This window comes from Salvelinus namaycush, chromosome 37 (assembly GCF_016432855.1).
Source record: "Salvelinus namaycush isolate Seneca chromosome 37, SaNama_1.0, whole genome shotgun sequence".
NCBI classification, from domain to species: Eukaryota; Metazoa; Chordata; class Actinopteri; order Salmoniformes; family Salmonidae; genus Salvelinus; species Salvelinus namaycush.
The window spans coordinates 21,301,413-21,313,767 of NC_052343.1; the positions used below are offsets into that span (position 1 = coordinate 21,301,413).

Here is a 12,355-nt window from a genome sequence, read left to right on the forward strand (position 1 = left end):
CATTATCATGCTGGAGGGTAATGTCAGGATGAGCCTGCAGGAAGGGTACCACATGAGGGAGGAGGATGTCTTCCCTGTAACTCACAGCGTTGAGATTGCCTGCAATGACAACAAGCTCAGTCCGATGATGCTGTGACACACCACCCCAGACCATGACGGACCCTCCACCTCCAAATCGATCCCGCTCCAGAGTACAGGCCTCAGTGTAACGCTCATTCCTTCTACGATAAACGCGAATATGACCATCACCCTTGATGAGACAAAACCGAGACTAGTCAGTGAAGAGCCCTTTTTTCCAGTCCTGTCTGGTCCAGAGACGATGGGTTTGTGCCCATAGGTGACGTTGTTGCCGGTGATGTCTGGTGAGGACCTGCCTCACAACAGGCCTACATTCCCTCAGTCCAGCCTCTCTCAGCCTATTGCGGACAGTCTGAGCACTGATGGAGGATTGTGCGTTCCTGGTATAACTCGGGCAGTTGTTGTTGCCATCCTGTACCTGACCCGCAGGTGTGATGTTTGGATGTACCGATCCTGTGCAGGTGTTGTTACATGTGGTCTGCCACTGTGAGGACGATCAGCTGTCCATCCTGTCTCCCTGTAGCGCTGTCTTAGGCGTCTCACGGACATTGCAATTTATTGCCCTGGCCACATCTGCAGTCCTCATGCCTAAGGCAGGGACCCTGGGCATCTTTCTTTTGGTGTTTTTCAGAGTCAGTAGAAAGGCCTCTTTAGTGTCCTACGTTTTCATAACTGTGACCTTAATTGCCTACCGTCTGTAAGCTGTTAGTGTCTTAACGACCGTTCCACAGGTGCATGTTCATTAATTGTGTATGGTTTATTGAACAAGCATGGGAAACCCTTTGCAATGAATATCTATTAAGTTATTTGGATTTTTACGAATTATCTTTGCTGAGTTTAGTTTTATGTAGTCACAACCTTCTATAGACTTGGCAGACGAGACTGATATGACATGTAAGTAAAGCATTGACAGGAGCAAAGCATGGTATATAAAAAGTTATGTCTATGACAGTTTATAGTGAGGAACAGGTGTGCTACGATTAGTACTGAACAAGGACAACATTCAGACGGCTGTTGAATTGAAAACCCAAGAGAAGAGTCTTGCCTTTCTGGTGCATTTTGGTTGTTGTATCAAATTCTCCTTACCTCTTCTGTTGTCTCCATCCCCTTAACTGATTCCTGCAAGGCCTCCACCACTATACGGGGGGACCGAGTGGCGCAGCGGTCTAAGGCACTGCTAGAGGCGTCTCTACAGTTCCGGGTTCAGTCATCGGGAGTCCCATAGGGCGGCGCACAATTGGCCCACCGTCGTCCGGGTTAGGGGAGGATTTGGCCGGGGTAGGCTGTCATTGTAAATTATATTTTTTTCTTAACTCACTTCCTAGTTAAATAAAGGTTAAATACAAAAAACATTCTAATCAACTTGATGAAGCTGGACTTCCAGTTTAGCGTTGAGATGTGGCGTCACAAGTTCTGGCTCTGCGTAGGCAACCTTGTTGACATAAAGATTTGAAAAGTAGGGCATATCACATATGTATATTTAACTCTGTATTGTTAATTAACATTAAATGTTTATATATTTTGACTGTACAGTATTTTAGCTAGAACCAAATCTGAACAGAATGAAAATGTCAGGAGGTACAGTTACTGTAGGAGGATCCAGAATAATCCAGAATGTCCTCACAATGGAGGTGGTGTGAGAAGCTGGAACCACAGCCTAATTAGGAGAGCTTGCACTGTACATGACTGGCACAACACAGAATGTTAGATTAGGATTTATTTGAACCTCCATGAATTCGGTTGACACAACTCTCTATATAAGGCTGGTGAGTCCTGTGATGTCCTCATAATTATCTATAATGTCCTAACGGAGGTGGGTGTGAGAAGTAAGCAGGACCATAGTCTATTATGTGATGGCAGGACAGTCCATCTTCTGAAGGGCGCTACGTGGCCAATGACACTCCCCCTCTAGGATGATTGGTGGTTCCCCCAGTCAATCGTGTGATGGACCCCATGGGAATGACACTCCCCCTCTAGGATGATTGGTGGTTCCCCAGGAAGTAGAGGGTACCTTAGTCCATCATGTGATGTGCGCTGTGGGGCCGATGACACTCCCCCTCCATGATGATTGGTGGCTCCCCCAGCAGCAGATCGTCTGCCCCCAGGGTGGAGCTGTGCTCGGAGTCCACAACGTTAGGGATGTTGAAGTGGGACAGGGACATTGCTTCTCTGTGGTCAGTCCGGTTCCCCCCCAACATGGCAGCCCCTTGCAGGGCACGGCTGACACCTACTTCCATCCCCACCACCACCCCCTCCTCTGGGCTGCCTGACCTGCCTCGCCCCGGCCCCTGGACCAGCCCTCCACTGGGTGCTCCCACAGCTCCTGCTCCAGCTCTAGGCCTGGACCCCCCCTGGGCCTGTTCCTCATTGATGTAGCAGTGGAAGAGGGAGCGGCTGAGAGAGGAGTCCAGTTGGAGGCAGGGCCGGTTGTCAGGGTCTGCAGGTGGGCGGAGGTCCTCCACACAGCTGGTCAGACGAACACGCTTCTTACAGGGCTCAGCTCCTCTAGATGGGGGACAGTTGAGGACCAGGAGTGTATTAGAAAAGAAATAGGTGTGACTACCTCACAATTAAAGTGAAAAATATAAGTTGCCTTAATCAGAATCATGGAGGATAGGGAGAGGGAAGAAAGAGACATGGATGTTAGGTAAAAGGACAGTGAGAGGGAAGAAAGACATGGATGTTAGGTAAGAGAGGACAGGGAGAGGGAAGAAAGACATGGATGTTAGGTAAGAGAGGACAGGGAGAGGGAAGAAAGACATAGATGTTAGGTAAGAGAGGACAGGGAGAGGGAAGAAAGACATGGATGTTAGGTAAGAGAGGACAGGGATAGGGAAGAAAGACATGGATGTTAGGTAAGAGAGAACCGGGAGAGGAAGAAAGACATGGATGTTAGGTAAGAGGGAAGAAAGACATGGATGTTAGGTTAGAGAGGACAGGGAGAGGGAAGAAAGACATGGATGTTAGGTAAGAGAGGACAGGGATAGGGAAGAAAGACATGGATGTTAGGTGGGAGAGGGAAGAAAGACATGGATGTTAGGTAAGAGAGGACTGTGAGAGGAAGAAAGAGACATTGATGTTAGGTAAGAGAGGACAGGGAGAGGGAAGAAAGACATGGATGTTAGGTAAGAGAGGACAGGGAGAGGGAAGAAAGACACGGATGTTAGGTAAGAGAGGACAGGGAGAGGGAAGAAAGACACGGATGTTAGGTAAGAGAGGACAGGGAGAGGGAAGAAAGACACGGATGTTAGGTTAAAGAGGACAGGGAGAGGGAAGAAAGACATGGATGTTAGGTAAGAGAGGACAGGGATAGGGAAGAAAGACATGGATGTTAGGTAAGAGAGGACAGGGAGAGGGAAGAAAGACATGGATGTTAGGTAAGAGAGGACAGGGAGAGGGAAGAAAGACATGGATGTGAGGTAAGAGAGGACAGTGAGAGGGAAGAAAGACACGGATGTTAGGTAAGAGAGGACAGGGAGAGGGAAGAAAGACACGGATGTTAGGTAAGAGAGGACAGGGAGAGGGAAGAAAGACACGGATGTTAGGTTAAAGAGGACAGGGAGAGGGAAGAAAGACATGGATGTTAGGTAAGAGAGGACAGGGATAGGGAAGAAAGACATGGATGTTAGGTAAGAGAGGACAGGGAGAGGGAAGAAAGACATGGATGTTAGGTAAGAGAGGACAGGGAGAGGGAAGAAAGACATGGATGTTAGGTAAGAGAGAACCGGGAGAGGAAGAAAGACATGGATGTTAGGTAAGAGAGGACCGGGAGAGGAAGAAAGAGACATTGATGTTAGGTAAGAGAGGACAGGGAGAGGGAAGAAAGACATAGATGTTAGGTAAGAGAGGACAAGGAGAGGGAAGAAAGACATGGATGTTAGGTAAGAGAGTACAGGGAGAGGGAAGAAAGACATGGATGTTAGGTAAGAGAGGACAGGGAGAGGGAAGAAAGACATGGATGTTAGGTAAGAGAGAACCGGGAGAGGAAGAAAGACATGGATGTTAGGTAAGAGGACAGGGAGAGGGAAGAAAAGAGACATTGATGTTAGGTAAGAGAGGACGGAGAGGGAAGAAAGACATGGATGTTAGGTTAGAGAGGACAGGGAGAGGGAAGAAAGACATGGATGTTAGGTAAGAGAGGACAGGGAGAGGGAAGAAAGAGACATGGATGTTAGGTAAGAGAGGACAGGGAGAGGGAAGAAAGAGACATGGATGTTAGGTAAGAGAGGTCAGGGAGAGGGAAGAAAGAGACATGGATGTTAGGTTAGAGAGGACAGGGAGAGGGAAGAAAGACATGGATGTTAGGTAAGAGAGGACAGGGAGAGGGAAGAAAGAGACATGGATGTTAGTTAAGAGAGGACTGGGAGAGGGAAGAAAGAGACATGGATGGTAGGTAAAAGAGGGTATCATGTATTCCCTTTTGGGGCATATGACTCTTCATTCATGCTCAAACAAACAAGTCTGGATTGAATAATCAATGCATGTTTGGAAAGAGCTGTGTGTTCCGTGTCCGTGCGCTAATTCTGTGTATGTTGGCGCTCCTGTGTCTATTGGCTCAACACCATATTTCTATCCTCTTAGCGGGTGTCTTTATTTTTTGGCTTTAGCTCAGCTCAGTATATAGCTGCATTGAAGCAGGCAGAGAGAGAGAGAGGAAAAGAGAGGGAGGAAGAGAGAAAGCTGAGTAAATGGATGTCATGGCGTTGGACTAGAGCAGTGGAGCGCTGTGATCAGCAAACCTGGGAGGTTAACAGGCTTAGCCCTGGTGGGGCCCCTTGATGCCCCCTGACCTCCATTACTGAACAAAGCAAGACAATTAGCTCCTCTACTCAGCAGCCAGCACTCATCAGCTCTCACATTCACTTAGGGCCTAATAGGCTGTGTTTAGACAGGCAGCCCAATTAAAAAATTTTGCCCCAGTTATTGGCTTTTTGACCAATCATTTCAGATCATTTCACATCAGATCCTATTCAGAGCTGATCTAAATGATAAAACTACCAATTACTGAAAATAAGATCAGAATTGGGATGCCTGTCTAAACGTAGCCATAAAGAAGAGAAGCCTGATGTGACCTCAACACACCCATGCACACGCATACAACCATGCATGCGCACGCACACGCACACACTGGGCTACAATTGGAAATACAAGATTCAGGGAGGCTGATGGGTATCATTTACTCTTTCATTTGTTGTTATATTCACACACACAGAGACAGATTTCCAGCCTTAACTAGTTGGTCACATTAAATGCATTAACTGCCATCCTGCTTCCTGTGCTGTGGTCCTGCAATAGATAGAGCCTGGGACGTATCAAGGTAGAGCAGCATGCAGATCAGTCACTGATCCCTGCAGGCTGTTTGTTTTCATCAGCAAGCCAGTGAGGTTTGTCTGGAAGGCAGTGAGATCTGTCTGGAAGGCAGTGAGGTCTGTCTGGAAGGCAGTGAGGTTTGTCTGGAAGGCAGTGAGGTCTGTCTGGAAGGCAGTGAGGTCTGTCTGCAAGGCAGTGAGGTTTGTCTGTAAGGGATCCCAGAGCTGAGCCTCAGCTGAGCCTGGCAGAGATCCACTCCAGAGGAACAGATACATACAGACTCAGGGGCTCAGCTCTCTGGCAGCTAATGAGAGAGCCGTGGCAGCTGCCACACACACAGGGATAAGGGTGGTTCAGAGAGCAGCATAAAACGTTCACCGGGGAAAACTGAGCTTAAAGAAAGAATCAGCTTAGAGAGAGTTGAGAAAAGGGAGAGTGGTAGAGAGAGAGGGGATGAAGCTCCAAGAGAAATAGAACTCAGACACCGCATGCAAACAGACTGCATCATCACATTGCCGTACGTGTTGTAATCTATGCATGGCATCACCACAATCAGAATCACACAACATGGAAGTGTTATTAATTATCTTTCAGCCACATGCCAGGTGTGTGTAACAACAGGCTACATCCCACAACTGTATTATAAATAAAATCACCAATAGCGATATAATACATAAAACATGATAGGTAACACTTTATTTGACACCCAGCATCATAACAGGTTATGACACGGTCATAACCATGTCATAATATGTAATAACAGCTGACATAACTTGTCATAACTTGGTATAATATGATCATAACACTGTCATGATAAAATATATATAGACCTGTTGTGACCTGTGTTATTTTATGACTGGTTATGATACCCACATAAAAGTGTCAAACCCCACAAAACCTACCACAGTAGTTATTTTATGGCTGGTTATGACACCTACACAAGAGTGTCAAAACCCACAAAACCTACCACAGTAGTTATTTTATGACTGGTTATGACACCTACACAAGAGTGTCAAAACCCACAAAACCTACCACAGTAGTTATTTTATGGCTGGTTATGACACCTACACAAGAGTGTCAAAACCCACAAAACCTACCACAGTAGTTATTTTATGACTGGTTATGACACCTACACAAGAGTGTCAAAACCCACAAAACCTACCACAGTAGTTATTTTATGACTGGTTATGACACCTACACAAGAGTGTCAAAACCCACAAAACCTACCACAGTAGTTATTTTATGGCTGGTTATGACACCTACACAAGAGTGTCAAAACCCACAAAACCTACCACAGTAGTTATTTTATGACTGGTTATGACACCTACACAAGAGTGTCAAAACCCACAAAACCTACCACAGTAGTTATTTTATGGCTGGTTATGACACCTACACAAGAGTGTCAAAACCCACAAAACCTACCACAGTAGTTATTTTATGGCTGGTTATGACACCTACACAAGAGTGTCAAAACCCACAAAACCTACCACAGTAGTTATTTTATGACTGGTTATGACACCTATACAAGAGTGTCAAAACCCACAAAACCTACCACAGTAGTTATTTTATGGCTGGTTATGACACCTACACAAGAGTGTCAAAACCCACAAAACCTACCACAGTAGTTATTTTATGACTGGTTATGACACCTACACAAGAGTGTCAAAACCCACAAAACCTACCACAGTAGTTATTTTATGGCTGGTTATGACACCTACACAAGAGTGTCAAACCCCACAAAACCTACCACAGTAGTTATTTTATGACTGGTTATGACACCTACACAAGAGTGTCAAAACCCACAAAACCTACCACAGTAGTTATTTTATGACTGGATATGACACCTACACAAGAGTGGTGGCTATTTGAAGAATCTCAAATATAAAATATATTTGGGTTTAACACTTTTTTGGTTACTACATGATTCCATATGTGTTATTTCATAGTTTTGATGTCTGAACAATTATTCTACAATGTAGAAAATTGTTTAAAACAAAAACAAAAAAAAACTCTTGAATGAGTAGGTGTGTCCAAACTTTTGACTGGTACTGTATATATATTTATTTATTAACGTTGTTAAATTATTATTGTAATTGCACACACATTGATGTCAGACATGCACCTACCCCAGTGCTCTGTTGTTTACAGGGATGAATGCAGGAGCAGATTTCAGGAGCAGGACAACACACGTAAGTGATAGTCTTATCTGGCTTATATGATTATGATGGTCATAATGCTTCTTGACTTTGTCATAAAGTGTATTGTCTTAGTCCATGTAAAGTGACACAGGATGGTCATAATGCTTCATGACAGTGTCATAAAGTGTATTTTCTACAAGTTAAATAAAATATGATGAAAAAAAACATGACTGTAAAGAATTCATTACAACAACAACAAAGGATTTAAGAGACAAACTTTCAAATGAAAGGAAACTTTTTGTCAGGAAAAAAACCAATTTGAATAAATGTAGGTTTTCACACTCTTATGTAGGTGTCATAACCAACCATTAAAAAAAACAATATTTGTCATAACAGGTGTAAATATATGGGTCATGACAGTGTTGTGACAATATTATGACAGGTTATGACAAGTTATGTCAGCTCTTATGACATCATGACATGGTTATGACCTTTTAATAACACTGGGTGTTAAAACTTCTTATGGCTGCAAGGGGCAGTATTGAGTAGCCAGTTAAATCGTGCCCATTTCAAACGGCCTCGTACTCAATTCTTGCTCGTACAATATGCATATTATTATTACTATTGGATAGAAAACACTCTCTAGTTTCTAAAACCGTTTGAATTATTTCTCTGAGTGAAACAGAACTCATTCTGCAGCACTTTTCCTGACCAGGAAGTGGAACGTCTGAAATCGATGCTCTGTTCTTCTTCATGCCTATAAATGGGCTCAAGACCTATTAGTATACATACACGTCATACACCTTCCTCTGGTTGTCAAGAGGCTGTGAGAGAAGAAATGAGGTGATTATCTCGATCTGAGTTGGAACACATCATCTTGGAATCTCGTGTCCACCATTTTCGGTACTCTGAATAGCGCGAGCTGGACAGTGTGATTGCCTTTTGTTTAGCTTCCGTTATAGGCGACTACAATCTCCGGCTTTGATTTTATTTGATACATGTCACCATATCATCGTAAAGTATGTTTTTTCAATATGGTTTCATCAGATTATTGAATTTTTTTCGGGAGTTTTGCTGTGTTCCGTTCTCTTCCGTTTGTTGACATGGAGAGTGTCGTGGCACCCGGCTAGCGCGCTTGCTAAAAGAAGAGGGAAAGTGTCCGTTCTGAATCCAAACAACGACTGTTCTGGACAAAGGACACCTTGTCCAACATTCTGATGAAAGATCAGCAAAAGTAAGACCCATTTTATGATGTTATTTCATATATCTGCCGTAGTCGCCGGCGCCCAAGTGTTTCTGGCTATTGTGCTAAGCTAATATAACGCTACATTTTGTTTTCGCTGTAAAACACTTGATAAATCGGAAATATTGTCTGGAATCACAAGATGCCTGTCTTTCAATTGCTGTACACTATGTATTTTTCAGAAATGTTTTATGATGAGTATTTAGTTATTTGGCGTTGGTGTCTGTAATTTTTCTGTCTGCTTTCGGTGCAATTTCTGACTGTAGCTGCAATGTAAACTATGATTTATACCTGAAATATGCACATTTTTCTAACAAAACATATGCTATACAATAAATATGTTATCAGACTGTCATCTGATGAATTTGTTTCTTGGTTAGTGGCTATTTATATCTTTATTTGGTCGAATTTGTGATAGCTACTGATGGAGTAAATAACTGGTGGAGTAATGAAAAATGGTGTCTTTTGCTAACGTGGTTAGCTAATAGATTTACATATTGTGTCTTCCCTGTAAAACATTTTAAAAATCGGACATGTTGGCTTGATTCACAAGATGTGTACCTTTCATCTGGTGTCTTGGACTTGTTAATGTGTGAAAGTTAAATATTAAAAAAAAATATCTTTTGAATTTCGCGCCCTGCACTTTGAGCTGGCTGTTGTCATAAGTGTACCGACGTCGGGCTTGCACGCCAAACAGGTTAAGTGAAGCGTTACCACATAATTGCATAAATGTATAAACATCATAAACTTTGATCTTGTAGTTTTTCAAGTAAATGTATTGACCTGTCGAAAATGTCTTGATGCTATCCCATAAACACATAGTTGAAAGCTCTAGTTCGAAAGATGAGCTGCAGCGGCGCGGCTCGCCTACCATTGAAATGACTGGACTTCCACCGGAACGCATACAGATTACCGCAGTTTGTTTGCACGAGGCTAGAGAGAGAGATGAGCGGAGTGGGAGAGAAACAGGGCATTGAGGGAGGGGGAAGAGAGGGGGGGACCACCAAGGGAGAGATCTCTGACTGAAAAGGAGAAAGAAAGAAGGATCAAAGCAGAGCGTATAGTAAGAAAAAAAGAGGGAGCTGACAGAGAGAGCGCGCGCGAGAGAGAGAGAGCAAGCACGGTGTGCAAATGAGACATATGCTACAACCATGGATAAAAGGGAAGAGGGCTGCTGATAATTAGAATCCTTTACTAAGATGGCATCAAACATCAGAGTGCACTGAGACTGGGAGGGAGAATTGTCTCATTTACAGAGAGGAAAACCAAGAGACACTCTGAACCAGGCGCTCTCTGTGGTGCTGAAGCAGAACTAACCACAGCCTGTGTAAGGCTCTGCCACTAACACGCCTGGTGCTGTCCACGGTGCTGAAAAGAAAGTACCACAAAACTTGGAATATGAACAGCCACACTGCCAATGTTATTTACCTGGTGTGATAAATAATTGGGCATGCTAAGAAACTGTCCGTGCTGCTGAACCACCATGGTGCTATCCATGGTCCTAAAAGCACCATGAAATGTGGAACATGGACCAGTCACACTGTCTGCCATTTACCTACTGTGGAAAATAATTGCGCACATGTTAAGAGGCACTGGAAGTTGGTGGATTGCTAAGTAATTCACTTGATTGACATGTGATGGCTGGTTGATAAGGAGACTCACTCGGGATGTGGAGCTCCTGTCTTGGTGAGAAGCGTCAGGACAAAGAACATGAAGATGACAAAGACAGCCAGGCCCACCCAGAAGCCTATCACGATGGAGTCTGCAACACAACAAGACTTGATTGACAGGTCAAATACATGTTTTAGTTCCAATGTATAGTAGGTCATTATATGTCATTATATCTACAGCATGACAAAAACAACAGTATTTTAAGCACAATGAGATGGAGAAGAGGGGGAGAGAGAGAGGGGGGAGGGTTATGAAAATGTATTATGTCTAGACTGGGTTGACATTGATTGGTGCATGTTATTCTAGAGGAAAAATAAATGTATTGATTGTGTATGTGTCTAATGTTAAAAGGCGGACACACATACAGGCCTAAACAAGGAACTCCCTTACTCAGACACTCAGCATTGACATGCTTATATTTCTCTGCAGGGTTTACACTCTAAGGCCCCCCCCCCCTCCTCTCTCTCTCTAGCTCTCATAAACCACACACACCCTCTACCTATTTGTCATTATGAAGAATATCTGCTATACTTAACTTTAACTTCAAGCCACAAATATGAATGCGATGCAATGAGCCATGGCAATTCTCACGTATAAATACATACACACATGATTTAATCACAGTTCACTTCTACAATAAAGTCATGCATGCGTAACGCAGAGAAGATGGGTGAAAGGGATGGAGGGGGAGCACAGGACTGTAAACTGAGATCCTGTACTTACATCGGTGCGCTTTGAGTCCCTCGAACGAAACAGGCTCATCATCGTCGTAATACTCATATGTCCACTTGTAGTCCGGGTCTGGAGCGTTTCCGCCTGATAGATTTGAGTGGTTAAACTCAGACATCTCCAAAAAGATCCAAGAGCGCAGGCGGACTAAAGAAAAACGAAAAAGGCGAACGTTAAGTGAGACAGTTTTATTCCCCAACACCAATAAAATAAAATAAATCTAGCGAAGTAGGCGAGGATTTCTGGAATTGACTCCGTTCAATAACACAGTTATTATATGAGGTATACTAAACTTCACCACGCGCAGCTATGTGCTTACACGGCGCGCGCTCTCTCTCTCTCTCTCTGGATTCGGAACGAGGGTGCGCCTGTCCATTGACATCATCTTGTATTGCTTTCGGACTCGTGCGCTTGGCTTGGATGCGCAGAGCAATAATGAGTTGGAGGACGGTGAAATGGAGAGCGGTAGGTAGGATATGTGGCCTACACTTTTTTTTTGAAAAAGGGGACTGCGATCTGGAGTGATCTTATCCATCAATGAAAATATTTATGCAAAGGCGCGAGTGGCTTTAAATATGTTCTGGATCTGTGTTTTGGAATACTGTCAATAATCCATCATGTTCAAAGGTCAAACATATGCTATTTTATTGTCACGAAGCCACAGAGTGAAATTAAAGCAGCAGAATCCAGGCTATTATTCATCTAAGGTTCAGCAGTTAATTAATCAGTGGATGTTTGAAAGGGATGATTTCAGAAGAGACATTTAATTCATCACTATTTGTTCATCATTGTCTTATTTAGGGATTAAATATTCCCCAGGCGGTGAAGATGAACTGAATTGATGCACAATACACTATACAAGCAAGGGCTTTTGGAGATATTAAGCTGAATATTTTGAGCTGAAAATGGAACAATCACTTTAACATTGGTGTAGGCCTATCATTGTAGCGCATGTAAAAGATGCCAAAAAAAAGACAATTTGAAAAAGATCAATCTAGAAGAAAATATGTTTACACTGGGTGAACTCACATTGCAGTTACAGTAAGATAGCAATTTTCATGTTGAATGCTGAACCATAATGGGCTTGGGCTGATCATTATAGTACACATTCTTAACCCTGGGGCAACTTGTCCATGCCTCTAATTGATCACCCAGAGGGTCAAGACTAAAGAGAAATCCCTATGTC

At 43.5% G+C, this 12,355-nt stretch overlaps 1 protein-coding gene across 1 annotated transcript; it reads right to left on the reverse strand.

The window, feature by feature from the left end:
• Positions 1-2,090: 2,090 nt before the first annotated feature.
• On the reverse strand, positions 2,091-11,287 carry mrap2a (melanocortin 2 receptor accessory protein 2a). Its single transcript, XM_038976614.1, has 3 exons — positions 11,164-11,287; positions 10,432-10,531; positions 2,091-2,583 (listed from the first exon to the last, which is right to left on the reverse strand). Exons 1-3 carry the CDS (start codon positions 11,285-11,287, stop codon positions 2,091-2,093), a joined length of 717 nt encoding a protein of 238 aa, XP_038832542.1.
• Between the last annotated feature and the right edge of the window lie 1,068 nt (positions 11,288-12,355).